Source organism: Globicephala melas, chromosome 16 (genome assembly GCF_963455315.2).
Source record: "Globicephala melas chromosome 16, mGloMel1.2, whole genome shotgun sequence".
Lineage (NCBI taxonomy): Eukaryota > Metazoa > Chordata > Mammalia > Artiodactyla > Delphinidae > Globicephala > Globicephala melas.
The window spans coordinates 77,015,700-77,043,565 of NC_083329.1; the positions used below are offsets into that span (position 1 = coordinate 77,015,700).

The 27,866-nt window shown below is 41.1% G+C and overlaps 1 protein-coding gene across 3 annotated transcripts in view; it reads left to right on the top strand.

Moving 5' to 3' along the window:
* The window catches only part of HEATR1 (HEAT repeat containing 1), a 50,011-nt gene that overhangs the window by 16,070 nt on the left and 6,075 nt on the right, over window positions 1-27,866 (top strand). For all 3 annotated transcript variants that reach the window (XM_030839485.2, XM_060286846.1, XM_030839487.2), the window contains 26 exons: window positions 346-537; window positions 2,189-2,372; window positions 2,523-2,659; window positions 3,409-3,601; window positions 8,084-8,253; window positions 8,844-9,002; window positions 10,319-10,561; window positions 10,821-10,952; window positions 12,053-12,156; window positions 12,328-12,471; window positions 13,574-13,692; window positions 13,788-13,909; window positions 15,452-15,580; window positions 17,041-17,271; window positions 18,043-18,169; window positions 19,597-19,757; window positions 22,395-22,441; window positions 22,547-22,670; window positions 23,262-23,402; window positions 23,918-24,207; window positions 24,858-25,008; window positions 25,939-26,097; window positions 26,262-26,396; window positions 26,524-26,628; window positions 26,714-26,882; window positions 27,600-27,754. In XM_030839485.2, the coding sequence (XP_030695345.1) occupies window positions 346-537; window positions 2,189-2,372; window positions 2,523-2,659; window positions 3,409-3,601; window positions 8,084-8,253; window positions 8,844-9,002; window positions 10,319-10,561; window positions 10,821-10,952; window positions 12,053-12,156; window positions 12,328-12,471; window positions 13,574-13,692; window positions 13,788-13,909; window positions 15,452-15,580; window positions 17,041-17,271; window positions 18,043-18,169; window positions 19,597-19,757; window positions 22,395-22,441; window positions 22,547-22,670; window positions 23,262-23,402; window positions 23,918-24,207; window positions 24,858-25,008; window positions 25,939-26,097; window positions 26,262-26,396; window positions 26,524-26,628; window positions 26,714-26,882; window positions 27,600-27,754 (4,023 nt within the window). The remainder of the gene's footprint in view (window positions 1-345; window positions 538-2,188; window positions 2,373-2,522; window positions 2,660-3,408; window positions 3,602-8,083; window positions 8,254-8,843; window positions 9,003-10,318; window positions 10,562-10,820; window positions 10,953-12,052; window positions 12,157-12,327; window positions 12,472-13,573; window positions 13,693-13,787; window positions 13,910-15,451; window positions 15,581-17,040; window positions 17,272-18,042; window positions 18,170-19,596; window positions 19,758-22,394; window positions 22,442-22,546; window positions 22,671-23,261; window positions 23,403-23,917; window positions 24,208-24,857; window positions 25,009-25,938; window positions 26,098-26,261; window positions 26,397-26,523; window positions 26,629-26,713; window positions 26,883-27,599; window positions 27,755-27,866) is intronic.

A 27,866-nucleotide genomic window follows, 5' to 3' on the forward strand; every position in this document is an offset into this window, starting at 1 on the left:
TAATGTCTACTTTTTAACCTTTTTTCCTCTCATTTAAAATATGAAAGTCATATTTTTTGTTAAAATAGCAAAATATCTAAAAGAGGAGAAATTTTCTTTTGCCTTAGTAAATCTTTTAAAGGCATAAAAACATCCAGTTGGCAAGTGCAGTTGTGTTTGTTATAATTTCTGAAATTATTTATTTTTATGGTTACCCAGAAATCAATGCTTACTACTTCTTTAAGGTTTTATATATATCATCTCACTCTAAATATGAAATACATGATACCTAGATACCAGAGGTAGAAAAAATAGTTTTTATGCAAACCAAGAGCTACCATTCATGGAGTCTGTCTATTTTTCAAGGTGGAGGATTTAATAAGTGTTGGAGAAAAGGAGTCCTTTAGCCTGAAGCAGAAAGTGACTTTTCACGTGATCATGGCTGTACTTGTCTCCTGCTGTTCGTCTTTAAAAGAAACTCATTTTCCATTTGCGACAAGAGTCTTCAATTTGTTGCAGAAAAAAATAAAGAAGCTCGAAAGTGTCATTACTACAGTGGTAAGGAGTGCAAACTCTCTGGAAAGTTGAATGTTAGAAAAGTGACTGCCTGGCCTGTTAATCGCAGCAGAACTGAAAATCGGGGGCTGAGATGCTGAGTCTTTGGATTCTAGGGGTGAGATGTGAGTCAGCCTTGGGTAGCAGTAGATAGTGGATTAGGTGCTGTCTTCCTTTTGCAAGAAATTTAATTGAATCATGGAATTTCGCGTTTGTGGTGTTTGTGTCTGATAGTTGACTCTCCCCTGTATCATCTTTATTGGGTAAGTATCCAAGCTATACTTAACTACGTCTAGTGGTGAGGAATTCACTAGATATATTAGTGCTTGAATAAAGTATTGTTTCATTCTGTTGTTTACTAGAATAGATCTTTTGTATTATTTTAATTTGGATTTTGCCAGCATACTATTATCTTTGACAGTCTTACTAAGGAACATGTTTCAGTTGTTGATATTTTTACGAAACACCACACCTTGGGGTTATAGATTATTTCTTTTAATACCTGCCATGGAATAGTGTCTTGTATTTAATAGTGTCTTGTTTTTATTTGTTTTCCAGACTTCAGAGGGTTCCTTGTTGTAGGAGATGCTCAACAAATCCCATCTTTTTAACGTTCACTTATACTCTCAGGATTTTATAAGTTCTGGTCATAGCCATTATAGCTAAATTTATGTAAACTTTAAGAGACTGAATCTTCATATTTTAAAAAATAGCCCAGGGAATTCCCTGGCAGTCCAGGGGTTAGGACTCGGCACTCTTTTACTGCCAGGGCCCAGGTTTGATCTCTGGTCGGGGAACTAAGATCCTGCAAGCCACGTAGCGTGGCAAATAAATACATACGTACACACCCACATACCCAGATGAGCCCTTCTTAACTTCTTTCTTTATTTTTTGAAAGTGTGGTGACCCGGACTGTGTTTGTTCTCAGTGGTAAAGTGTGGACAAATCGAGTGTTTTATACACACGTAGATAACAGGTGGTTTTATATTTGATGCCCTTTCTGAGAGACCCGAGCATCTTTTCGGCCGTAGCAGCACTTTGAGCCAATGAAATCCCTCACTAGAGATATTATCTTAAAAGTCTGGCTTTGGGTTATTTTACTACCAAGTTATTATTCTGCGCTCACCTACATGGAGTCTCGTTTGTTGTTTTCCTGCACCATTTCTCATGCTTCCTTTTGGCGCTTGTAGTGTAACATCTAAACACCTTAACGTTTTGCTTCTTGTTTAGAATCATCTGCAAGTTTGGGGATTTGACCATGTACCTTCTTCAGATAAGCAGGAAAAGTATGAAATGAGAAAAGTCCCCTTAAGGATCTCTTGGAAATCCAGTACCTTATTTTTCTGTTTAGAAACGTGCCTACCCTTTATTTGACAAGGATAAATTACATGAATAACATTTGTTTTTAGGGATGATGTTTTAAGAAAACATAGATAAAATGAAGCCATGATGAACTTATTTGTGTCTTGTGACTAGTGATGGTTAGATCTCTTTAAAAATCTGATTAAAACTATTATTCCTCTCCCCACCCAAATACACATATAGACAAGATTTTGCAAATTACCCAGTCATATAGCCATTGCAGTCCATCTGTATAACCCATGTTCAGAACCCCTTTAAACTTGTGCTATTTTTGCTTCCTTTAACATTTCAGGAGATCCCCTCAGAATGGAATTTTGAGCTGATGATGGACAGAGGGATACCATTGGAGCTGTGGGCACATTATGTAGAACAGCTCAAGACTGCCCAGAGGATTGCTGTGGAGGACTCAGTTTTACTCGTGTTTTCACTGAAAAATTTTATTCATGCACTAAAGGCTCCTAAATCTTTTCCTAAAGGTAGGACAAGCTGTGAATCCTTTGAATGTGATACTGTGGAAAACTGAGTTATTGATTCCACAACTTGTTCTTTGTCTTGAATGAGAAGTTCTCAGCGGTGTATTTGCATAAGTTTATGCACCGTTTCTCCTTCTCTTAACGTCCCCGTAGACGATACCTGGTGGAACCCTGAGCAGCTGAAAGAAGACAGCAGAGACTACTTGTGCTTGCTCATTGGGCTCTTCGAGCTGGTTCTCAGTGGTGCTGACACCGTCCATTTTCGGGTTCTGATGAAACTTTTCATGAAGGTACTAGCTCACCTTTTTCAGGCAGACTCTCCCCTTGAAGAATATGTTGTAGATTCTTTGAGTTATGACAGTTTTTAATGAACATGAAAGTAGACTTTTAGACGAGCGTGTGGTGATGGATGCAGACCCTGTAAAGCAGTGCTGATTCGTGACACCTGTCGGTAGGTTGGACGGAGACTGACATTGCTGCCGGCCTCCTCATGCGTTAGGCCTGCTCAGGTGTTTAGTAATCACAATGGCCAGATATGTTCGGTTGACTACTGTCATTACCAATGAGAAACTGCAGTTCAGAGAGGTGATTTAGGATATGCAGTCGCTCGGTGAAGAGATTTCATCACGGCACCGTGACCTCTGTGCTGCCACGCCCAGTGGTCAGTTCTTTGCTCTTGTCTTACCTGCCCTCTCGACAGCATTTGACACAGTTGACACTGCTCACTCCACCCTCACGGTACTTTCTTAGTGAGGCTTCCCGACATCACTTTTGTCTTGGTTTTCTGCCTGGCAACCTCATGCTTTCCATTGTTGTTAAATGTGTTCAAGTGCAAAATTATAGCGAGTCGTCTGAATTCTTTCACACCCGTCCCAGTTGGTTAAAGTACCAAGCAGAGAATAATTTTAAGTGACTAGACAAAGCAAAACGTTGCGATAAATTGTTTTCTGTAATTGTACACTAGTGGAAAGAGGATTTGGAACCAGCTTATGTGAGTAAAAATTAAATTAAACTTCACTGTGTTTTGTTTTTAATTTAGGTACATCTAGAAGATGTTTTCCAGTTATTCAAGTTCTTTTCTGTTTTATGGACCTATGGTTCTAGCCTTTCAAATCCACTTAACTGCAGGGTGACAACAGTGCTGCAGACTCAAGCTCTTTATGTGGGCTTTGCAATGCTCTCTTCTCAGAAAGCTCAGTGTAAACATCAGCTGGCATCCGCATCTTCTCCAGGTACTACAAGTAGCATCGTTCCGTTCTGTCGTGACCAGATGGTAATTCTTTCTCCACGTGTGGTGTGTGAAGGTCGTAGTTTGGAGAATTTCTTTTTATTTTTTTATTAGTGTGGGTGGATACTCTTTCTGTCTGTGTATGTATGTATTTGTGTGCGTATCTATTTTTGTGTATTTGTAGACTGTTTTTGGTTACTTCTGAGTATTGCTTTTAAGTTCTAAACGTCAGTGGCAAAATCTCACCAAAACAGATAATAAAAATGGCAGGTGGTTAATCATGGGTTTTTAATATCCATCTGTTCATTTTTTGAATAGTAACTGGGCTGTCTAGGGAAGCCAAACCCATCATAATACAATTCAGCATTCAACTGATTAATTATTAAATTGGTCTCCATTCAAGCAGCCCTCCTGGATTTATCTCTTTTATCAGGTATCTATTTTATCAGGTTGGACGCTCACTAATGAAACACCCAAAAATAAAACTTCTGTTTTTATAAAGTAAATTGTAAATTTTGCAAAAGATGCAGAATTTCATAAAGTTGATAAATATGCTGTTGAGAAGTGGATTGACTTGCAAAGCTATTGACAAATGAGAGGATCTGTCAGAATTAGACCCTATAGTGATTGACGATGAGAAAGTTGATGAGGATGATGGAATCATTTAAGTATCAGAGGAATGAGAGTGGCCTGTGGAGAATTTGAACATGCTCTTGATTAAGGTTTTTATTCCCAAATCACTTGTTATAAATTTTCTATGAAAGCAAAGTGAATGATCATACATTTTCCCCAGAACAATTTCTCAATATTTATCTTTTATTAGCTCCTTGAAAGAGCACATAATTACAGTTGTAACCAAAATTTTGTTATATGTGAGATAGATATACAATTTTAAGTTTTACTTACACAATAAAATCCCACGAATGTAATTTTTTCTCCACTACTTACTGAAATATTGCAGTCCCTTTTTAAGGTGGATTTACTTTTAAGAAGGTTTATTCAGGTTTTTCGGATGTGAATTTCCTGGACTTTTTTTTTTTTTAACATCTTTATTGGACTATAATTGCTTTACAGTGTTGTGTTAGTTTCTGCTGTAAAGCAAAGTGAATCAGCTATATGTATACATATATCCCCATATCCACTCCCTCTTGCGTCTCTCTCCCACCCTCCTTATCCCACCTCTCTAGGTGGTTGCAAAGCACCGAGCTGATCTCCCTGTGCTATGCAGCCGCTTCCCACTAGCTATCTATTTTACATTTGGTAGTGTATATATGTCCAGGCTACTCTCTCGCTTCGTCCCAGCTTGCCCTTCCCCCTCCCTGTGTTCTCAAGTCCATTCTCTACGTCTGTGTCTTTATTCCTGTCCTGCCCTTAGGTTCATCAGAACCTTTTCTTTTTGTTTTTTAGATTCCATATATATGTGTTAGCATACGGTATTTGTTTTTCTCTTTCTGACTTACTTCACTCTGTATGACAGACTCTGGGTCCATCCACCTCACTACAAATAACTCAATTTTGTTTCTTTTTATGGCTGAGTATTCCATTATATATATGTGCCATATCTTCTTTATCCGTTCATCTGTTGATGGACACTTAGGTTGCTTCCATGTCCTGGATATTGTAAATAGTGCTGCAGTGAACATTGTGGTACATGACTCTTTTTGAATTATGGTTTTCTCAGGGTATATGTCCTGGGCATTTTTTAAACTTTTTGAATGAATACATTGTAAGCATCTTTCTATATTAATAAATATAGAATTATATATATTTTTTAAATGTCTGCAGAATATTTTGTGTGAAGATACCATAGTTTATTAAAATAGTTATCTACTGTTAAACTTACGAGTTTTCAAAAAAACGAAGTCATAAGTAGTTAGATTTTCTAATTAGGTGTGAAATGTGCTATCCTTTGGCATCAAAGGCAGTGGCTTTTGAGGAATATATGCCTCTTTGTACATAGCATGACCAAAGGACCTAACTTTTCCTCTGGTATTGCTGCAAGATGGGCTCCCTTTCTACCCCTGCTGTCTTGCCTTCTGTCACCTCCCCACTTCCTGAAGTACTTTTGCATTTATGCTGCCTAGATATGTCACAGTTACTCCACTGAAAACAGGAGAGATGCACTCTGTTCTTCATGGAAGCTCAAGGACCACTAGAGTCCCCCAGGGCCTCAAGCAGAGGGCTGCTTCCTCATTGCACCTGTCCTCAGAGCACTCCACTGTGAATCCACAGTGAGCTTCTAGCCATACCTTTTCCCTTAGGAGTCTAGGAAGTGTTGGCTGGTATTTGTTTTCATATATTTACAAGAAAATATTATGCTGTGCAAAAGAAAAAGGGTTTGCAATATTAATATAATTGTATGAGTTAACTTTTTGTCAGTGGCTTGGGAATCTAACCAGTTTTTTCACTTTCTTTGCAAATATGTATTCCAGCTCAGGCTTGCATAGAGCAAGTCTTTGCTAAATGAATAAGAGTTTAACGTTTGTAAGCTGGAGGCTGCTGTTGGTTTGTTATGCCTTATCAATATAGTAAGTTTATCTACATGTTTAAAAGCAAAACTCAAGTATTTTTTTCAGCTTTTATGTAAAATATGCTATTTCAAATCTGAAAAAAATTAGTTGGGAGAATGAAGTCACATAGACTTTTAAGTGGAGGACATACTTAACAGCTGATTGCTTAAATAATGTAGTTTAACCCACCTTGGGTTCCAGTTACTTACTTGAGCATAGTAACCATAGTAGTTAGTACTTTGTTTTTGAATTTGGCTTTTTCTGAAAGCTCTGCCCCACTCTACTGGGAATTTTAGCAAACAGATACCTTGGCCTGATGCTGCCCTTTGTATGAATTCAACTTCTCAGCTGTTCATATTTGGCTTTACTTTATAAATTAATGTCATGGAGACCAGGAAGGATTTCCAGCTTTCATATGACCTTCTTGGAAGAGTATGAAAGCTTATCACACTCTTCCTTAGCATTCCAGAAGTAGTGTATGTAGAATGGATCATTTCCAGCAAGATAAAAATCACCAAAATTTGCCCCAGTAAGTAGTATGGAATAAAGCTTAAATAACTAATTACCATAAAAGGATTTTAGATGTCTCTTTATCCTGGAGACTTTTCTTCAAAAAACCCTGATTCACTTGATTTCTACCAGGTCCTTGAAGCCGGTTATTTAAGTGTTATTGAAGTGGGCAGGGCATAGAACCAAGGAAAACTTCCAGATTCTTCGTCTAAAACCAGCACAACATCCTTACAGATAAAAGGCGATTGCTGTATTTAATAATGATGCAAAAATTCTAAATAAAATACTTGCTGGGTCCAGCAACATTATTTTAGAAAATAAACATTTCCCCAGAGTTCATTCCAAAATACAAAGTTGGTTCAAAACAAGGTATTCTATTATATAACTGGCTAGAGAAAACCCATATAATCATGTCCAAAGATCTGAAAAGGCATGAGACAAAAATCAGTAATTACTCCTAATTAAGTGACAGCAGAGTAGGAGTAACATGATGAAAATACTTCTCAAATCAAAAGCTAGTATTTTTGCCACGTAATTGGCGAAACAGAAGCATTCCTGTTAAGTGCATCATTTTTACTGAACATGGTTCTAGAAGTATAGTTGGCAAAAATAGATACGTTTCAGATACTGATGAGATGTGTGAATGACAAAGCTGATATCCCAGATCTGTGGGGTTCTTAGGTTGACTGTTACATAGGACATCTGCTAGCCATTTGCAAACATTAAAGAAGCTTGACTCCAACCTTATTCTTTAGACAAAAATTTCACCTGAACTAAAGATTTCACATTAAAAAACACTTAGTTTTAGTGTTAGAAGAAAATATGGAATACTAGAGGTAGATACTTTTAAAACTCTTTTAGAGTGGGGAGCACCTTTCAAAGCAGCATGTAAAACTGGAAGAAAAATTCTTCTATAAAGCTATAAAATTTCCGCATCAAAAAGAAAGTGAAAACAAACATCTATTCAGGACAAAATATCTGCAAAGTGTCATGCACAGATGGGTTATTTCCTCTGCACTCTTGTGCAAGGATGTATGTACAGGGTGTTTGTTGCAGCAGTTTTAATGCCAAAAGACTAGAAACAATCTAAACTTTTACCAGTAAGGTAAAATACAGTAACCAGTAAAGTAAAATACAGTGGAGCATTTGTGTACGGTTTTAAAAGGATACTTAACGCAGATATGTATGTACTTACATGGAAAACCTTTCCAGTATACATTGAGATGTGATAGCAGTTGGTGCAGAACAGGGTATGTATGCTGTGGTCTCATTTGTGTATTTTCAAAAGAATATAACAGAAAATGTCTAACACTTCTCTAGAATAGAAAACAAACAGTGACTGGTCTTCAGAGAGGGAGCTGGAGTTGAGAGGAAAACTTGCATCATGCACCCTTTGGTACTATTGAAGTTTTACACTGTTTCAATGTTTTGAATTGTTACTTAAATTTTTTTCCCTTTGGTTTTAGTGGTGACATCTCTACTCGTTAATCTGGGAAGCCCCATAAAAGAAGTACGTAGGGCTGCCATTCATTGTCTCCAGGCCCTCAGCGGAGTGGCATCCCAGTTTCATCTGATCATAGATCATGTGGTTCCTAAAGCAGAGGAGATCACCTCAGATGCCACCTATGTTGCTCAGGTAAACTCAGTAGCAAAGAAGATTGAGAGTGTGTATGCCCGTGTGGACACATGAACCTTTTTCTCCTTTCTTGACATTCTGCTTTGCAGGGATTTTTTTTTTTTTTTTTTGCGGTACGTGGGCCTCTTACTGTTGTGGTCTCTCCCGTTGCGGAGCACAGGCTCCGGACGCGCAGGCTCAGCGGCCATGGCTCACGGGCCCAGCCACTCCGCGGCACGTGGGATCTTCCCGGACCGGGGCATGAACCCGTGTCCCCTGCATCGGCAGGCGGACTCTCAACCACCGCGCCACCAGGGAAGCCCTGCAGGGATTTTTATTGACTAAGTCATTGAATTTAGAAATTGATATGTCAACGTCTGCACGTCTTTCTTCCCCCATTTTAAGAAGATAGCAATGCCATGTTTCATTTCTGCTATCTTTTTACTGGTGTTTAGCTTTTGATAGTAAGCTACCTGATGGGTAGTGATACCCTTTCCTGTTAAGGGTATTGAAAATCATGAGCAGTGTCGCATCATTTGGCAAAGAATCTTCCATAAGTAGTACATGTAACTTTTTTTTTTCCAATCCGGTTTTCTTTTTTTGTATACTAGGATTTGGCTACTTTATTTGAGGAACTACAGAGAGAAAAGAAGCTGAAATCTCATCAGAAGTTGTCTGAAACTTTGAAAAACCTACTTTATTGTGTATATAGTTGCCCATCTTATATTGCAAAAGATTTGATGAAAGTACTTCAGGACGTCAGCAGTGAGGTATGTGCAGTTTAAGTGGGCTGTCCAATCCATGTGATGTTACTAAAGATTATTGTAACTGCTCACATGTGCGTAAGACTTTGTGAGAGTTGCATGTATACACTCAGATGTGAACATTTTATTAATTTGGGAGGGGGAAGAGTTGAGGTGGAGAAAAGAGATACAGGATACAAAAAGCAAATATTAGTGAGTTTCTTTCCATTTTAAAATTGTGTGTTATCCCTGTCTCATCACTGATGTGATTTTAAATGAATTTTACAGTTACACAGGGAAAAACACTGGCGATGCACTGCTGAAAAACTGTCAGTTTTTGTTTGTTCTTCAGGTGAAAATCCTCCACAAAATAATATATTTGAACATAAAAGTCTGTGCACATTCCAAAATCATTTACTCATTTTTAAAATGTATGTGGCTGTACCTTTTTCTGTGGGGAGAATCCAAAGCTTTCATTATGTTGTCAAGGAAGCCTGTGATTCAAAAGAAAGAGGTTGTGAATCACATGTTTGTGTGGTGGTTTGTGCTGGTACAGAAAAACTGCTTCTCATCCTTGTGTTCCAAAAACGCCCATGGACCTTACCATTCTTGGACTGACTGCAACTTGAACTAAAAGAGGAATCAAATGGAGTAAAAGCCATTTGATTATATTGTCTTGTTGTAAGCAAACAGATGGCCTTTATCAGCCTGGTATAAATAAGGAATTGACAGTCTTGGTCTGTAAAAAACCAAGTAGTAAATATTTTAGGCTCTGTGGGCCATACAGAATGTGTTGCAGCCACTTAGTTCTGCCATTGTATTGCGAAAGCAGCCTCAGACAGTATGTAAACAAATGAGCGTGCCTGTGTTTCAGTAAACAAAATTGACAAAAACAGATGGTCCTCTGGACTTGGCCTGCAATCCGTAATTTGCTGACTCCTGGTTGAGTTATTAAAGACTCCAGATACATAATTTGAATTAATATTAATTACACAGCATTGGAAATGTAGTGTAGAAAAAGTACAATTTATTTTTATAGTCCAAAACTTGAGTTTGTATTTCCTATTTTCAGAAAGTGTTAGGATGCTCACAGATTATTTTTCTTGTCATCTCTAAAGGGTTTGGAGCTTTTGACTGTTACAGACTGAACTGTCAGAGGGGACCTGGGTGCCTTAGTTGGATTAATAGCTATCCCTGTGTCTTAAGAGGCCATTATTTTATTGGTTTTTTTTCTCCAGGCTAAGCTTCCAGTCTTGCAGCATATCTTCGGATGTCTTTGTACAGCTAGCAAAGACTTGTATCCATATAGATAACTATTTACTAATAAATTTTCCAAACTTTAGATGGTGCTTTCTCAGCTGTTGCCTGTGATTGAGCAACTGTTAGAAAAGATCCAGAAGGAGCCCACAGTTGTCCTGAAAGATGAGGTCATTGCTCTGCATCTCATTCTGGGAAAATATAATGAATATTCAGCTTCCCTTTTACATAAGGACCCGAAGAGTCTAGATATATTTATAAAAGCTGTGCACACAACAAAGGAACTTTGCACAGGAATGCCAACCATTCAGATTACAGCCCTCGAAAAGGTCAGTGATTTCTGTCAGAAACTGAAACATGTTCAGGGTTTCAAAGATCTGTAATGTCTTACTTCAAGAAAATAGACTGGGCATACCTTAAAGGAATATGATATATTTGACCCATTTTGCAAAACTGAATGATGTACATGAGTCATTTAAACTGACAAAATGGAGACCAGTTTCACATTGTAAAAGAGAATGATAGAAAGATCATGTTTGGAATTGAAGTTTGTTCATTTATCTCAATTGCCCTTTTATCTGCCTCTAGATTACGAAGCCATTTTTTGCAGCTATTTCGGATGAAAGGGTTCAGCAGAAGCTTTTGTGCACATTGTTTGATTTATTGGTGAACTGTAAAAACTCACATTGTGCTCAGACTGTTAGCAGTGTTTTTAAAGGGGTAAGTTGCAAACTTCCTGCCATTTGTTTATTGACGTTTACTCTCTTCCAAGTAATACCATGTTTAAGTTTCCTCCATTTTATAATGCTTTTAGGAAGTCAGATGTTCCCATTAACCAGAATCATGGAAAAGGAAGTCATAGAGAAAGTGCAAAATCAATGTTATAAGTCTTCATCATTATTTTATTATTATTATTTTTTGCGGTACACGGGCCTCTCACTGTTGTGGCCTTTCCCGTTGCGGAGCACGGGCTCCGGACGCGCAAGCTCAGCGGCCATGGCTCACGGGCCCAGCTGCTCCGCGGCATGTGGGATCTTCCCGGACCGGGGCACGAACCCGTGTCCCCAGCATCGGCAGGCGGACTCTCAACTGCGCCACCAGGGAAGCCCCATCATTATTTTTATTGTATGAAATAATTATAGTTTTGAACACGTAGGGTGTATGTTAGTTTGGATCTTACTCATATTAGGGAGGATCTCCCTCTTATGCAAGAACAGGAATGAGTGGTGGCTTCATGTTCAGCTGGGTCGTGGATTATTCTGCTTGATTTAAATAGCTGTTTAATGACATATAGAATGGAATTGAGAATCTGCTCATTGGTTTATATGTATATTGAAACCTAGCTATAGATCAGAATAACCACCTAGTTACTTAGTGTTTTGTTTTGTTGTGCTTTTTTAGGAAAATACTTTCACAAAAATAGATAATAGTGTGGTAAAGTCTTAGTATCCAGATTCTGCAGTTTTCAGAATTTTTAACATAATTACTTAGATTTCTAAGATGAGTTAAGTGGAACAAATTAAGGCACAGAGCAGTGTACATAATATGCTCCTCTGTGAGTGTGTGTGTGTGTGTGTGTGTCTGTCTGTTTGTCTGTCTGTGTTTAATCGTTATAGAGCTGTTGGTATATGGAAAATTTCCCAAACAATACATAAGAAATTGTCAGTGATATTTGCCTTTGGGCATTGGACTGGGCTGTAGGGTTGTAGGGGGACAAAGTGGACAGAAACATGTTCATTGTATCTGTTTGAATAAACGTAAACTGCTCTAATTTTAACCCATGGAATCCTGTCATCACCCATTCTTCCTTCCTATTCCAGATTTCCGTTAATGCTGAACAAGTCAGAATAGAACTGGAGCCACCAGATAAAACTAAGTCCTTAGGCACAATTCAGCAAACAAGGAGGCAGAAAATGCAGCAGAAGTAAGAGTCATGAATGCAGTGAGAACACTGTTGTCCCCTAGGCCTTGGATGTTTTGGAACCATTGTGATTTTTTGATACCCATCAATTGGGCATAATCGGATACAGTCATTTTTACTTATTAGCGTTGATAATGTTTACTCTGCTAACTTTTTGTCTTGTCTGTTTCCCAGAAAATCACAAGATCTAGAATCTGTTCAGGAAGTTGGCAGTTCTTACTGGCAAAGAGCAACCCTCATCCTAGAATTACTGCAGCACAAAAAGAAACTCAAAAGTCCTCAGATATTGATACCGACTCTTTTTAACCTGCTGTCAAGGTAATGACACTTGCCTTTGATCTGTGAGAGAATGAGATTCTAATTCTTGCCCATCTTATTTTATTTAACATTCTCTTTTCACATTCACTTCTTGCTTAGCTAGTCTGTAAAATAGAGCAAGTTGAATACTATAGTTGAAAGATTTAAAGAATGATTATAGGAACCCGTTGCCAGGGCCTGAAACTAACCTTCATCCTGTATCACGTAATAAATGAGCGCTTTCTCCGGCCTACTTTCCTTCCTCACTTTCAACACCATGTCCCCGGGGGCATCATTACTTGTATTTAAGGATATAGTGTGACACCCGCTGTATTTTTTAGGTGTGCGTTATTAGATAGCTATAGTGTATGCGTTGCATCGTGGATGTGTGCTCTCGTCCAAAAAGAAAGTAATTCCCAAGGTTGTCCTCTAAGGAGATTTAAAATAGGTTGATGGAAGGTGTGATAGAGAGGAGAGGTAATGTGACATAAGCACCTGCCTGCACTAGAAGAATCAGAGTTAGAAATCTTACATCATGTTTATAGACTTGATGTTTTTTGGTTTTTTTAATAAGTTTATTTATTTATTTTTGGCTGCGTTTGGTCTTTGTTGCTGCTCGCAGGCTTTCTGTAGATGCGTCTAGCAGGGGCTCTAGGCACGTGAGCTTCAGTAGTTGTAGCATACGGGCTCAGTAGCTGTGGCTTGTGGGCTTTAGAGCGCAGGCTCTAGACTTGATTTTGTTCTGTTTTTTTTTTTGCGGTCTGCGGGCCTCTCACTGTTGTGGCCTCTCCCGTTGCAGAGCACAGGCTCTGGACGTGTAGGCTCAGCAGCCATGGCTCACGGGCCTAGCTGCTCCACGGCATGTGGGATCTTCCCGGATCGGGGCACGAACCCGTGTCCCCTGCATCGGCAGGCGGACTCTCAACCACTGCGCCACCAGGGAAGCCCTAGACTTGATGTTTAAATAATGTTAATATTTTATTAACATTAAATGTTTAATGTTAATGTTTTATTTTAAATTAAATGTTTATTTAATATATGTTCTGGACAGTGGTCATTAATGCAGCACTGAAATTGTACAACTCTTTCATTTCCCATCATTTCTCTTCCGGGCATCCTGAAGGTGTTTAGAGCCTTTGCCACCGGAGCAGGGAAGTATGGAATACACCAAACAGTTAATTCTAAGTTGTTTGCTTAACATCTGCCAAAAACTCTCTCCAGATGGCGGCAAAATACCAAAAGGTGTGTAATTTGTTGGAAGGAAAGGGGGGAAGGATTATCTACTCTGAGTATGAATGTACCTACCACTTAGAGACTTTTTATTTCTCGCCCTGTAGATGTTCTTGATGAGGAGAAGTTCAACGTGGAATTGATAGTTCAGTGCATCCGCGTTTCCGAGATGCCTCAGACCCATCACCATGCCCTTTTACTTTTGGGTGCTGTTGCTGGAATATTTCCTGTAAGTGTTAATGATTTAAGACTTAAGCAGATACTTTTCCCGTGGAAATGCGTAGGCCTGCACTGTTCTGAACTCAGTGGACATTCTGGGTCTTACAGCGCTGATGGGACTCTTGGCCCTGCTGCTTTGATAGCTGAGACCGTAAGCTGGTTGATCTTGCTAAGCTTTGGTTCCCCTTTTTGTGAAGTGGAGAATAATAGTAACCTTCTTCGTAGGATTGTTGTGAGAACGGGATTGGATAATTTATTGTTAGCACTTAGCACGGTGCTAGGTGCAATGTAGCTATCCAATAAGTGGTGGTATTAGTGTTATTTGGAAAAAATCCCGTGAATCCTCAGGTAATCCTCACACAGCTTTCAACCAGTGACTTAAAATTAATTTGATTATAAAGTACCTCAGTTAAAGAAATTGTGTTCCTTATAGAAATATGTCATTTAAAAAATTTTGAAGAGATTGAAAGTATTTTCATGTAGGGGATTTAGGTCAGATGTACGTAACCTGGAGTTCGTTCTCCATGACCTTTAGCGGGTCTCTTAATCTACTAAAATCATATACAAGATTTAAGGTGTATGGGTTTTTTTCCCCTTGGTGTAGAGTCAGTAGATCTCAAAGGGGTAGATATTCCAGAAAAAATTAAGAATCATTGCTATTTTTCTTTTGTTTTCATTGAAATATAGTTCGTATGCCATAAGAATATATAGTTAAATGTCGCCCATTTAAAGTATACGATTCAGTGGTTTTACTTCATTCACAGAATTGTACACTTATCACCATTATGTACTTCCTAAACGTTTTCATCAACCCCAGAAAGAAACGCCGTATGCATTAGCATTCACTGCCTGTTTGCTTTACCACCAGCAACCCTGATCTACCTTCCCTATCCTAGACGTTTCCTGTAATGGAATCTTATAATACGTGGCCATTTTTGTGTCTGTTTTGCACTTCATGTAACGTTTCCAAGGTTCATCCGTTTTGAAGCTTGAATCAGTATTCTTTTTACGGCTGTATAATATACCATTGTACGTGTATACCATATTTTGTTTATCATTAGTTTACAGACATTTAAGTTGTTTCCACTTTTTGGCTGTTAACAGTTACGCTGCTGTGAACACTCGTATAGGAGATTTTATGTGAATATGTTTTCAGTATTTTCAATAGGAGTGGAATTGCTGGGTCATATGCCAACTTAACTTTCTGAGAAACTGTCAGACTATTTGCCAGAGCGTCTGTACCATTTTGTACCCACCAAATAGTGTCTGAGTTTCTATGTCCCCACTCCCTCACAGCTGTTATTGTCTTATAATAGTCATCCTAGTGGGTATGAAGTGGTGTCTTCTGATTTGGATTTTGCATTTTCTTAATAATTGATACTGATCATCTTTTCATGTGCTTATTGACCGTTTGTTTATTTGTGGAGAAATGTCTTTGTGAATCCTTTGCCTATTTTTAATTTGAGTTATTTCTTTTTATTGCTGATTTTAATGAATCTTGATACTTGATGTGCTTAAAATGGAAAATATGGAAAAATGTGTTTTCTTTCAGGATAAAGTTCTACACAACATCATGTCTATTTTTACATTTATGGGAGCCAATGTGATGCGTCTAGATGATACTTACAGTTTTCAAGTTATTAACAAGACAGTGAAAATGGTAATTCCAGCACTTATGCAGGTAAGCTGTCTTTCCACCATCATGGGTGTTATTTTTCTGATTTTTAAGATTTTACATAGCATGAAATTCAAGTAGTGGTAAATACATGACATGAAAAGCCTTTCTGAAATGCTCCGTTATTTATGCCCCTTAAATTTTAAAGTGGTGAAGCTAAGGAGTACTCTTGGAAATAATGTCTTTTGCGGAAATACCTATAAACATGCCGAGCTGGTTCTGCTGTACTGCCAGTATAACTATACAAGTGCCTTAACATTGCTCTGACAAAGTGCATTTACATTTACTGTGTATCTCAGGACATTGCGTCAGTTTGACAAGACCCCTGTGTAGGTCGATGAAATAGGAAGTTTTAGAGCAAATGTGTTAACATACAATTCAACAAACATTTACCAAGCATTCCCTTGAGAGCTCAGTACGCAAAGAGATGAGTGAGACCTGGTCTCTGCCGGACTAGTCTCGGCAAGGAGTGAAGAGTTTGAAACTAAAAAGTAGCCTTGCACATGAATGGGCATGGCTGTCGGCTTGCGTTTTCTGTTTACCCCCACTGTTGTCACTGTCTTTCCTCATGCTATTGACCATTTCAGCGATGACCATATCCAGCACCTCCTCCTTTTAATCTTGGTACAAGGTTGGTATTCTCTGTCCAGCAAGTTAGCCACTACAGGAGACGTATATAAAAAGGAAAATAACGATATGCGTTAATATGGTATATGCCAGTGGTATTTGATAAACACTGAAGAGTTCAGGATAGGGGAAGGTCCACGTGGGCCAGGATGACCACACAGACTTTATTAAGAAGTGGACTTTGAATGGGTCTGAAGAGGAGATAGGATTTGCCCCCTGACAGGGCAGGCAGTCCCGGCCTGGGGGTGGTGTGCGCAGTGTGTGTGAGGGACGTGGAGAGCCGAAGGGGGTGGAAGTAGGGGCACCGGGCTAGCCGTTCGTGCAGGTGTCTGTTCCTTCATCCTTTCATCCATTAGGCTGTTATCTTCTGAGTACCCACACCAGGTGGTTTGAACTTTATTCTGAAAGCAGCAGGGAGCTGATGGCCTTGCCACACTCTGCTCTTCAGATTAAACCGTTCTTCTCGAGGCACAACTCAAATCCTGCTTGGTTTTTGCAGGACGGCCCGAGAGCAGCCTTGCTCTCAGGGCCCGTCTTTGGCATCTGCCATCTAGTGCCTCCTGTTAACCTTTTCACAAGTGTATTGTGTCTCGTGGAGATGATACATCTCCTTTGGGGAAGTGCTCACGCCGTGCACTTTGTAGTCCCCTCAGGGCCACAGAGTGCCGAGGACATAATCTATATATGCTCCTTGGATACTTACCGATTGGTCTTTGATTATTAGAATTCCTTTGATAACTTTTTGGGGGCACATCTGAAGGCCTTTTCATGTCTGCTTATAGCTTGTCTCTCGGAGGGTTATTTGCTTCTACTCAGTGTCCCTGCTTGCTGTCCTGCAGTCTGATGGTGGCGACTCTGCAGAAGTCACGAGGAACGTGGAGGGCATCGTGGTCAAGATCATGAGCGTGTTTGTAGACGCGCTGCCCCACGTGCCCGAGCACAGGCGCCTGCCTGTCCTCGTCCAGCTTGTTGGCACCCTGGGCGCAGAGAGATTCCTCTGGGTTCTCCTCCTCCTGCTGTTTGAACAGTATGTCACCAAAACAGTGCTGGTGGCTGCCTTCGGAGAAAAGGTCAGAGCGTAGGGCGCGGTGACAAGAAAAAACGGGGGGTGTTTCACACAGATTTTGTGTTACTTTCCACTTTAAACGTGGGGCTGGTGGTGCTTAGTGTGCACTACTTAACGGTGTGTGCTCAGAAGGGCTCTTAAAGGTGTTTCTAGCATTCTCTGAAATTGCTTCCAGAGCCTGGGGCACTGAATACCCCCAGGAGCAACAGGGCTTCTCCTGAGGGCGACTTGACTTTTCTAAGAAACTAGGCTGGTGCCGTGCTGGGTGGGTGTATTTTAATTACGCCCCAAAGAGTACAGCTGTACAGGAATTAAGCTGTGTCCTGAACATGGTGTTGAAGGCCTTTTAGGGGGCAGGGGAGGAGGGTCGGTGTCACTGAAGTCAGTGAGATGCAGGTGACAGTTTTGAAGAGCCCTGTTTTGAAGAGAGATGAGGGCAGAAGTTACACGTCCAGGGCTGTTTTTAAATGGCTTCTTAGACGTGGGATCCAGGAATAGATCTAGAGCCTACTCCAAGTAAAGTAATATGTTCATTTCTGCCAGATATCATAATGCAGTTTATCCTGGAATTATGCCTCATAATTCTCATAAATTGGCTTTTTTATGTAAGAAGCTCAGTACCTGATTCCTCTGGTCATACACGTGACCATAAGGAACAGCGTGGAGTGGCTTTCTGTGCGAAGAAGTACTTTTAAAACGTTTCCCTTATTTGTACTTACTAAGTAACATAAATTGGAGAGGTACAGTTTACGACCTGTTTCTCTCCTCTACACAGGATGCTGTTTTAGAGGCAGACACTGAATTTTGGATTTCAGTCTGTTGTGAATTTACTGTGCAGCATCAGATCCAAAGCTTGATGAATATCCTTGAGTACTTAATGAAGCTGCCAGAGGAAAAAGAAGGTGGGCATTAAGTCCGATGTTAATTACTGTTTAATCTGGAAGCTTGAGAGAGGCAGAAGGTAATGCAGCTTGTCTTCAGAACCCATGGTGCGTCCTTAGAAGGATTTTTTAAAGTTAGTAATTTTTATTCGAGTATACGGTTGTTACCTTCTCAAATGTTTATGGAAAACAGTAAGTGGGGTTTCTGCTTGCTGTTCCTCACATGTTGACTTTCAGACCTCTGTGCCTCTGTGTGGGCTGTGGAGTGTTCCAAGTGTCTGGGATGAATTGATGGTAAAGTGACAGCAAGTTAGCAGCATCTTATTAGCTGTATCTTAGTTTCCCCTTAAAATGTGAAGCTTTTTTTTTGTTTTTTGTCTTCGCCGTGTGGCTTGAGGGATCTTAGTTCCCCAACCAGGATTGAACCTGGGACACGGCAGTGAAAGTGCGGAGTCCTAACCACTGGCCCGCCAGGGAGTTCCCGTGAAGACCTTTATAAGAAGAAAAATAAAGCAGGTACCACAGCAGTGGTAACTAAATATGAAAATTTTATCACGTAGGGGTCTTGAAGAAAATTCCGCTAATTACAGCACCAATGAGGTTGGCTTAAGAAAGGGCTGACGTGTTGACTGTTCTTAGTTCTCTGCCCTTTGGAGAACAGTGAGGTACATAAGAAAGAAGGGTCTGAAGACTCCGCAGGGACTGTTGTCTGGGTGACCGGCCGTTTACCTTGTCTGCCCTGCTTGGCTGGGTTTGGGAGGGACAGAGCTGGGAGGCGCTGGTGAGCTGTGTGTGGTGACGTGCTGAGGACGAAGCCTTCATTCTGAGTCACTCTCTAGGACAGTGGTTTTTAAGTGGCCCACCACGGACCCCCAGCCATGGCACCCCAACCCCTTTCATATTTGATACATTTGAATGTGGGATTCTACAGAGTTTTAGGACAGACATCTGCAGCTTTTAGGGTTAAATGTTGAAGGCAAGGGATGACCCTCCTTTAGTCTGTTGTGGGCCATCAAAGTAAATGTCTCTTCAGCTTTGGAAATGGGGCATGAAGCCAGTTCAGACTCCTTTTGCAGTATCTTTGTCTTCTCTTTATTTGTCTCAGTTACCTTATTTTTTGTTTGGTTGGTTTTGTCTTACATACTCTATATTCTCAGGGCTGTTTGGGTACTTTCTTGGTAAATATACTCCTATCTTTCACTTATTTAGAAGAGGAAAAACTGGGTATAACAAATTATATATACACATGCATATGTGTAATAATATACATATTGTATATTATGTGTATAACAGAGTAACAGATTTCTCTCTAAAAATTGTATGCATTTGAATGTGGGATTCAAATTTGAATTCAGATTCAAATTACCCTGCTCATTATGTCTGTATCTATATACCAAAGAATCAGGTCGAAGATGAGTGAGGTCACTTGTTTTGTTGCTCTTTTTCAGAAACCCTTCCCATATCAGTATCTTACAAGAGCGAATCACAAGAAGAAATGCTCCAGGTTTTTAACATAGATGCTCACACTAGCAAGCAACTGCGGCATTTTAAATTTTTGTCAGTGTCCTTCATGTCTCAGCTCCTGGCCTCCAATAATTTTATCAGAAAGGTGAGATGTTCTTTCAATGTGTTTGCTTTTTCTGAAGGAACTGTGTTTTAGGCTAGTAAAAACAGCTCGGCAAGTCTCTCATGAAAACGTGAGGCATGCCTGTAATAGAAACAGGTAGTGCTCTTCACCTCAACATGAACACCCGTTGGGCACGATCTACTAAGACTGTATATACGTAAACCCTGTGGCTCAGCAGTTCTGTTCTCCAGTAGTATATACCCGCAGAAGTGTGTGAACATGTGCACCAAAAGACATCGACAAGAATGTTCGTGGTAGCATTGTTCATGGTGCCCAGAACTGGCCACAACCCAAGTGTCCATCATCATGGAGTGGACAGAGCGTCTCGTCATAGCTGGACGTGGGTGAACCTCAGTGACACACAGCTATCTGGTGACTCATCAGCATAACATCGAAGGAGAGAAGGCAGACGCACAGGAATGCATCCTGTGATTCCGGTTGTATGAAGTTCAGAAACAGGCAAAGCACACCTGTGGTTTTAGACGTAACAACAGTGTCTCTCTTTGGGAAGGAGGAAAGGGCAGGGTCAAGTAGCGGAAGGATTCTGAGGTGCTGATAACATGCTGTTTCTTTACCCAAATATAGTGAGCTCTACACACATGGTTCGTGCACCTTTCTGTTTGTGTGCTAAACTTTAAATTAGAAAGAAGGAAATACAGAAACAAAATGAAGAAATAAAGAAACAGAAAGGAGGATCCAGGGTCATGACCAGGAACGTAAGAATGGCTGAGCATTCAAATATCTGTATTCTGTTTCTGTTATAATGCATGAACAGATCCGGGGGGAAACCTATGATCATTGAAATATTTAGAGAAAGAATTTAGTGAATCCAGCGTTTATTCGTGATTTCAGAAAAATAATCCTCACCACTGTGAGATGGACAGAACTCCTCAGCCTGATAAAGACATCTGTCAGAGAAGCCTGTGGTTTACAGCACACTTCATGATGAGACATTAACATGTGCCTGTTAAAGTCTGGAACAAAAGTGCCCTCTGTCACTATTCCTACTCAGCAAAAGAAATGAAGTGTAAGAATCAGAAAAAAAGAGACTTGATGAACTTGTAGAACTGGTAATTAGCTCAGCAAGCTCACTTGAGAGTGATCAGCGTAGACATTGCTCTGTGTCCAGCAGGCTTGCCGAGGACGGCGGTGCTTCCCAAGCACGCGGGCGGGTCAGTGTGATTGGACTAGAGAGTGATCAGCGTAGACATTGCTCTGTGTCCAGCAGGCTTGCCGAGGACGGCGGTGCTTCCCAAGCTCGCAGGCGGGTCAGTGTGACTGGACATCAGGCGGACACACCCATGCGATGTAAGAAACGTGCTCCATGGCTGGTAGCACCACATGGCAGTGGGGCGAGAAAAAGTTCCAAAAACTAGAGCTGGCACGGTCTGTTTTCCAAGTGGGAGGAAGAAAGACTGATCTTACATATAAACAAAAGACAGTTTTAGGTGGATTAAAAACTTCAGTGTGAAAAGAATTACTTAGCACTTTGAGAAGAAAACCAAGGGAAAACATCGTTGTACCTGGAGAGTGGAAAAGAATTTCTTAAGAACTTGAACCAAAAGCCACCATAAACAATGAAAAGAAAGCCACAGACTAAAAGAAGGGTATTGCTGTTTATAAATCAAGAAGTATCCGTTTCTGTTAGGACAACTGGCAAAGAATATGAATTCATTGAAGAGGAATCACAAATGGCCAATGTGACAAAAACAACCTCCCTAGTAAGAAGGAAAATTCAGATTATAGAGGATACCACGATGTTATCAAACTGGCAGGAAGTTTAAAGTTGTTAATACAAGAAGTGGCAAGGCTGGGGGGACACGGTCATTTTTGTACAGTGGTGGGTAGCAGGAGTTGGTACAGCCACTTCAGAAAGTGCGGGGCAGTGTCCATTCAAAGTGAAGATGCTCACCCCTGCTATCTAGCAGTTTCCTTTCTCTATGAAAACTTGCCTAGATGCTCAAGGAGAAAGGTTCTTTTTTAGCACTGTTACTAAAGGGGGGGGAAAAGGGCCATAAAACTAAATATCTACCAAGAGAGGTGAATGAATAAATAAGTCCTGGTACATGGAGAGGAATACTGTGTGCAGTTAAAACAAATGAACTAGAACAACATAAGTTACCATAGATAGATCTCAAAAATCTAATATAATCAAGAAAGCATGTTGCCGGCTGATACGTACTCTTTGATAACATTCAGCCACAGATTCCAGTTTGTGGGGCTTGGGGTGGAAGGAGATTGGGATTAGGGAACGATACAGAGGGGACTACAGCTGTGTCCTTAAGTTTAATATCTTAAAATTAGATATGGGCTAACGAAAGATTAGCACTTTAGAAAACTAATAGGTGTTAATCGTTTGCTGTATTTTTCTGAATCTTTGTAGTACTTTACAGATAGTTTGAATATCTATAGAATGTAATCAAAATAAGTGAAAAGACTAATTAAATTAAGGGAAATGGAGTTATTACAGTATGACGGGGTGATCTGGACCTGATTAAATTGTAATGTCAGAAAACACTGGGGAGTGAGTTGGTCGGTCTCTGATGTTTCATTGCACTTCAAATGATTTTTCATCATCGGCTGTCTTATTGTTCTAATGATGCCTTCTTTAAAAATTAGGTAGTTGAAAGTGGCGGTCCTCAGGTGTTGACAGGCCTTGAACAGAGGTATGTTACTTTTTAAAATTCGTATTTGGAAATAATTTCAAACTTTTAATCAAAAAGCTGGAAGAATAGTACACAAGACTCTATTATGAGTGTCCTGTGTTTCAGGTTGCTAGAAATGGTTCTTGGCTACATTAATGCTGTAGCACAGTCCATGGAAAGAAACGCAGACAAGCTCACCGGGAAGTTTTGGCGAGCACTCCTCAGCAAAGCGTACGACATGCTGGACAAGGTGGGTGTTTATTTCTCCCTGTCTTCTGTGTTTTGTTGCTGTTCTATGTCACCGTAAAGTTATTTAACAGAAAGTTTTACTTTAAGAGTAAACTTAGCAATGGCTTAACAGAAGGCAGCCCAGATTTTTCTTGGAAAAGAATCTCTTGATGACTGGAGATCATTTTATCTGGAAAACAGTTGTTTCCCTACCAATTATGAGAACATGTGCCTCAATAAATATGATGCTTTAAATATTGATTCATGTCCCGCTGTATAATGTTCGCTTTATTCAAGTGGAATAAAAGATACCTATTCAGTGGAGTTTCTAGTTCATCAGTAAAGTCACTGGCCAAGACCACTGTTTAAGGTCTAGCTGAATTGCTTAGCTCCACGGCATTGAGCAGTTCACTTAGTGTGAGCATCCTTTTGTTGTTGTTTGATAAATGTGGTTAGTAATGCCTCCCTAAAAGGTTAGTCTAACAACTAGATAGTGGTGAAAATGCCTCGCACCTAGAAGGTGTGCAGCGAATGGAAGTCTGTCTTAAATGAGTCATCTTCCCTTTTGTATTTTTTATTTTCCTTTTTTGTTAAATGTAAAACTGCTGTGTAGGTCAATGCCTTGCTGCCCACAGAAACCTTCATCCCTGTGATCAGAGGGCTGCTGGAGAACCCACTGCCTTCTGTTCGCCGGAAAGCTTTGGATCTTTTGAACAACAAATTACAGCAGAAAACCTCCTGGAAGAAGAAAATTGTAAGTGAAGACTGTGCTACAGACCCATTTCCCATTCTTTGCTTTATCAGAGCTGCATTTAACTGCTTGAAGTTTCTCCAGCGGTACAATTTAAATAAGTGTATTATTATCCAAATACAATGCTGTGATGCGTGTGTGTTTAAAATGTGATGCTAATTTTGATAGGAGCCACGTATATACGTGTTATAAGAGCTCTTAAGAGTGGAATTGCACCCTAGCAGTATTCTTGCTTAATATGGACCATATGTTGCCTTAACTTTAGCACGATTCTAATCCTCTTTCACTCCACACGGGTAGGGTGCTTTATATAAATACAGAATCGGTCACAAGCACATGCGTCCATTTATCAGTAAATAAAGCAGATGGAGAAAAGGTCGCTTGTGTTTAATCGTGTGGCGCAGGACGTCTTGGTCTGACCTCCATTTAGGCAGAGTCTCAAGCAGTAAAACTGGAGAAAAGGACTAGCATTTTGTTTGTAGCTTTAGTTATGTGGGACGGTGGGCTGTCTTTTTCAGGTTTACCACTTCCTGGAACTGGTCCCAGTCCTTGTGGCCATGGTGAAGCATAAAAGAAAGACATTAGAAGAACAACCAATCAACAGACAGACAGCTTTATACACCTTAAAGCTTTTATGCAAGAATTTTGGTGCAGAAAATCCAGAGCCTTTTGTCCCTGTGCTGAACACTGCCGTGAGGCTGATTGCTCTAGGAACAAAGGAGGAGAAGAACGTCCTGGGGGGTGCCCTGCTGTGTGTGGCCGAGGTGGTCTCCACGCTGGAAGCCCTGGCCATCCCTCAGCTCCCCAGGTATGTCGAGGGGACCGGACACAAGACCACCGCACGAGGTTTCTGGTATCAGCTGGAAAGTAAAACCTTAGTGATTTTTTCCCGAGTGTCAGTAGAAGTTTCATAAAGTTAGATTTGTTAGAGAAGTGACCTTTTCTTCAAACCGGAAAATAATAACATTCTCGTTTACCTGATGTGTATTGTCCCCCAGTTTTTGCTCCCCTTTGACCAGCGTTCCTCGGAAGCAGTAGGTGACAACACTGCTTCGTAGAGGGGCCCAGCCGGTTGGGCCACAGCTGCCAGGTGCTGGCTCTCTCGTCGGCTCTGGTGTTTGCCAGCGTGCAGCCTCGCCAGCTGGCCAGGGTTACGCAGCCTGTTAGAGCTTTGCCGTCTACAAATCGAGGCAGCACCAACCTCACAGGATGCCCGTGGGGCAGTGCGTGCAGGGCTTTTTTGCCCGACACACAGCAAGTGTTAAACTGCAAGGTGGTGGTGTTATTTGTGATGTTGTGTCAGTACTGTGGGCACTGGGAGAGCTCTCGCTCTCGGTCACGTAAACCGTGTAGACGTTTTGTGGGACGTCAGAGATGTAACGGACACGGTTATTTGGATTTTTTCAGAGTGACTTCTGCTCCATTCTCCTCAAAGAAACTTGTGCCCTTTCTTTCCAGCCTGATGCCGCCATTACTGACAACCATGAGGCGCGCCCGCGACCTGGCCTCGGGCGAGGTCTACCTGCTCAGTGCCCTGGTGGCCCTGCAGAAGGTGGCTGGGACCCTGCCGCACTTCATCAGCCCCTACCTGGAAGATGTCTTGTTGCAGGTGAGCTGGTGACCACGGGGGGGAAGGGGAAAGCTTACAGATTTGATCGTTTTATTTGTGCTTGATGTCTTTCGTTTGGCAGGAAGATTCTTATTTCTGAGAAGAGGTGCTTGTTTTTAGTGAATGTGTCCCTTTTTTCACTGCCATCATCCCTCCTGTTTAGTCGTGACGTTGGTATGGGTGTCACTCTGTCATGAGGCTCTTCTCTTTTTTGACTTTGCAGGATGTATTTCATTGCTTTCCCCCCCGTGAGCTCCTTGGCCTTGGTCTGGTAGAGCTTCTTGTAGAAACAGGCATGCCCACTTAGTTCTTCACCACCCTAAGGCGATGGCGGGCTAATGGCATTTCCAACTGAATGCAAATGCCCGAGAGTGGCCTCCCGCCCCGCCCCATGCTGTTGCATTGATCCCTGGCCGTTTATGAGGTTAGGAGCCTTAAGTGCCGTGATGCAGATGACTTAACCAATTCACATACTCTCCAGCCAGGCCTTGAAGGTAGACTTCTTATAGAAAGGGACCTCTGCATCTGAGGAGCTTTCTAGATTCTTCAGCAAAGGAGAACGTGACTGTCTCACCTCACGGGCCCCGGATTCCTGTTCACTAAGATGGTCGTTCTGAGAGCTCTGTGTCCTGCCTTCCATCATCTGCCTGCATCCCTGACTCCCTCTTCGAAAGAGGCATCTGTCCATTTTTATCTATTTAATTTATGTTAAATACTACAAATAAATATTTATTTTTATTTATTTTATTTTAACATTCGGGGTTGGCATTAAAAGGAATCCTGTGTTGATGCTGAGTGCACTGAGCTTTCCCAGTCACCAGCGTTTGGACTGGCTTTTCCATCCTTACCAGGACTTTCTGTAAGTGTGTAGACAGATGCTCCCGGCGAGGACCCGTGGTGGCCTTGATCGTTGTTGTTATATTCCTACAGGTGATTCACTTGGAGAAAGTCACTAGTGAAATAGCTCCTGCCTCCCAGGCTAATGTCCATCTCATGTCCCTTAAAAAGACCCTGGCTACCACGCTGTCACCCCGAGTCTTACTGCCAGCCATCAACAAGACATACAAGCAGATTGAGAAGAATTGGAAGGTTAGACCGTACTGGGTATTATTAGACTTTGGAGGAGGGAGATGTGGTACTGAAATGTTTAGATTTTCACTTAAAAAAGAATATGGTGGTTTAATTCCATTATAAATGCATTAATGAACTAGAGGAATATTAACAGTTGGCATGTCTCTTGACTGTGTTTTCAGAATCTCATGGGCCCATTTATGAGCATCTTGTGCGAGCACATCGGGGTGATGAGGAAGGAGGAGCTCGCCTCCCACCAGCCCCAGCTCACCACGTTCTTCCTGGAGGCCCTGGACTTCCGCGCCCAGCACTCTGAGGTAGGCATGTTCCCCGCCCCCGACCCCCCGTCCTAAACTTCTCACCTGACTCAGATCTGTTGTACTTTGTCAAAGTTAGGGCTAGATGTCACTACTCTGGCTAACAAATCAGCTTTTCTGTTTTCAGAATGATCTGGAGGAAATTGGAAAAACGGAAAATTACATCATTGACTGTCTCATGGCCATGGTTGTAAAACTTTCTGAGGTCACATTCAGACCCCTGTTCTTCAAGGTGAGCTCTTTTCCTCTACTTCTCCTTTTACTCACGTATCAGTTATAAGATCTGAAGAAGAAACTAATGCTACTTTGTCTTTTAGCTGTTTGATTGGGCTAAAACAGAGGACGCCCCAAAGGACAGACTGTTGACATTTTACAACTTGGCAGATTGCATTGCTGAAAAACTGAAAGGGCTTTTTACCCTGTTTGCTGGCCACTTAGTGAAGCCTTTCGCTGACACCTTGAACCAGGTGAACATCTCCAAAACAGGTAGGTAGCTGACTCCAGGTCAGCTGGTGCCCTTGCTCTGTGCACCTTAGCGAGATGCAGTAAGTGTAAGGAAGGTGAATTCTTTATAGTCAGTTGTCAGACACTGAAGTGTTGTAGCACTTTTCCTTTAGCAGTTAATGTTATTAACTGACTCACTTGGGAGGAAGAATAAATGGGCAGTCCTGTGTTATTGGAAGTAACTCTAAAACATTAAGATTGGTTTATTTTTTAATGCTAATAAGCAGTCCACTTGCCAAACTAAGCAATCTTAATAACCAAGAATCTTTTTTTTTTTTTGCGGTACGCGGGCCTCTCACTGTTGTGGCCTCTCCCGTTGCGGAGCACAGGCTCCGGACGCGCAGGCTCAGCGGCCATGGCTCACGGGCCCAGCCGCTCCGCGGCATGTGGGATCCTCCCAGACCGGGGCACGAACCTGCGTCCCCCGCATCGGCAGGTGGACTCTCAACCACTGCGCCACCAGGGAAGCCCTTAATAACCAAAAATCTTAACAACTCTGAAAGAACAGATCACTACCCCGAGAGACCGTCCATTTAATTTGTGCTCTGCCTTCATCCTGATTGTGATTTCTAGATCATTTTAGAAATAACCTTCTGGTTATCTGTTAATAGCGATTTGAAGTTAAACACTGGAGATCAAATTGTGAAATTCAGTTTTTTGTTATTTTTGTTTCCATTTGTTTCTCGCCCCTATCTACAGATGAAGCGTTTTTTGACTCTGAAAGTGACCCTGAAAAGTGCTGCTTGCTACTGCAGTTTATTCTGAACTGTTTATATAAAATCTTCCTCTTTGACACCCAGCATTTTCTAAGTAGAGAGAGAGCAGAAGCCTTGATGATGCCCCTGGTGGATCAGGTAACCAGTGGAATCATCTTTTGTTAAAAGATAAGGAAGCCATCAGTGTTACATGCCTGCGGGGTTTATATCAACCAGAACCACAGTTTGCTGGTGTTTTTTTTCCTTTTCA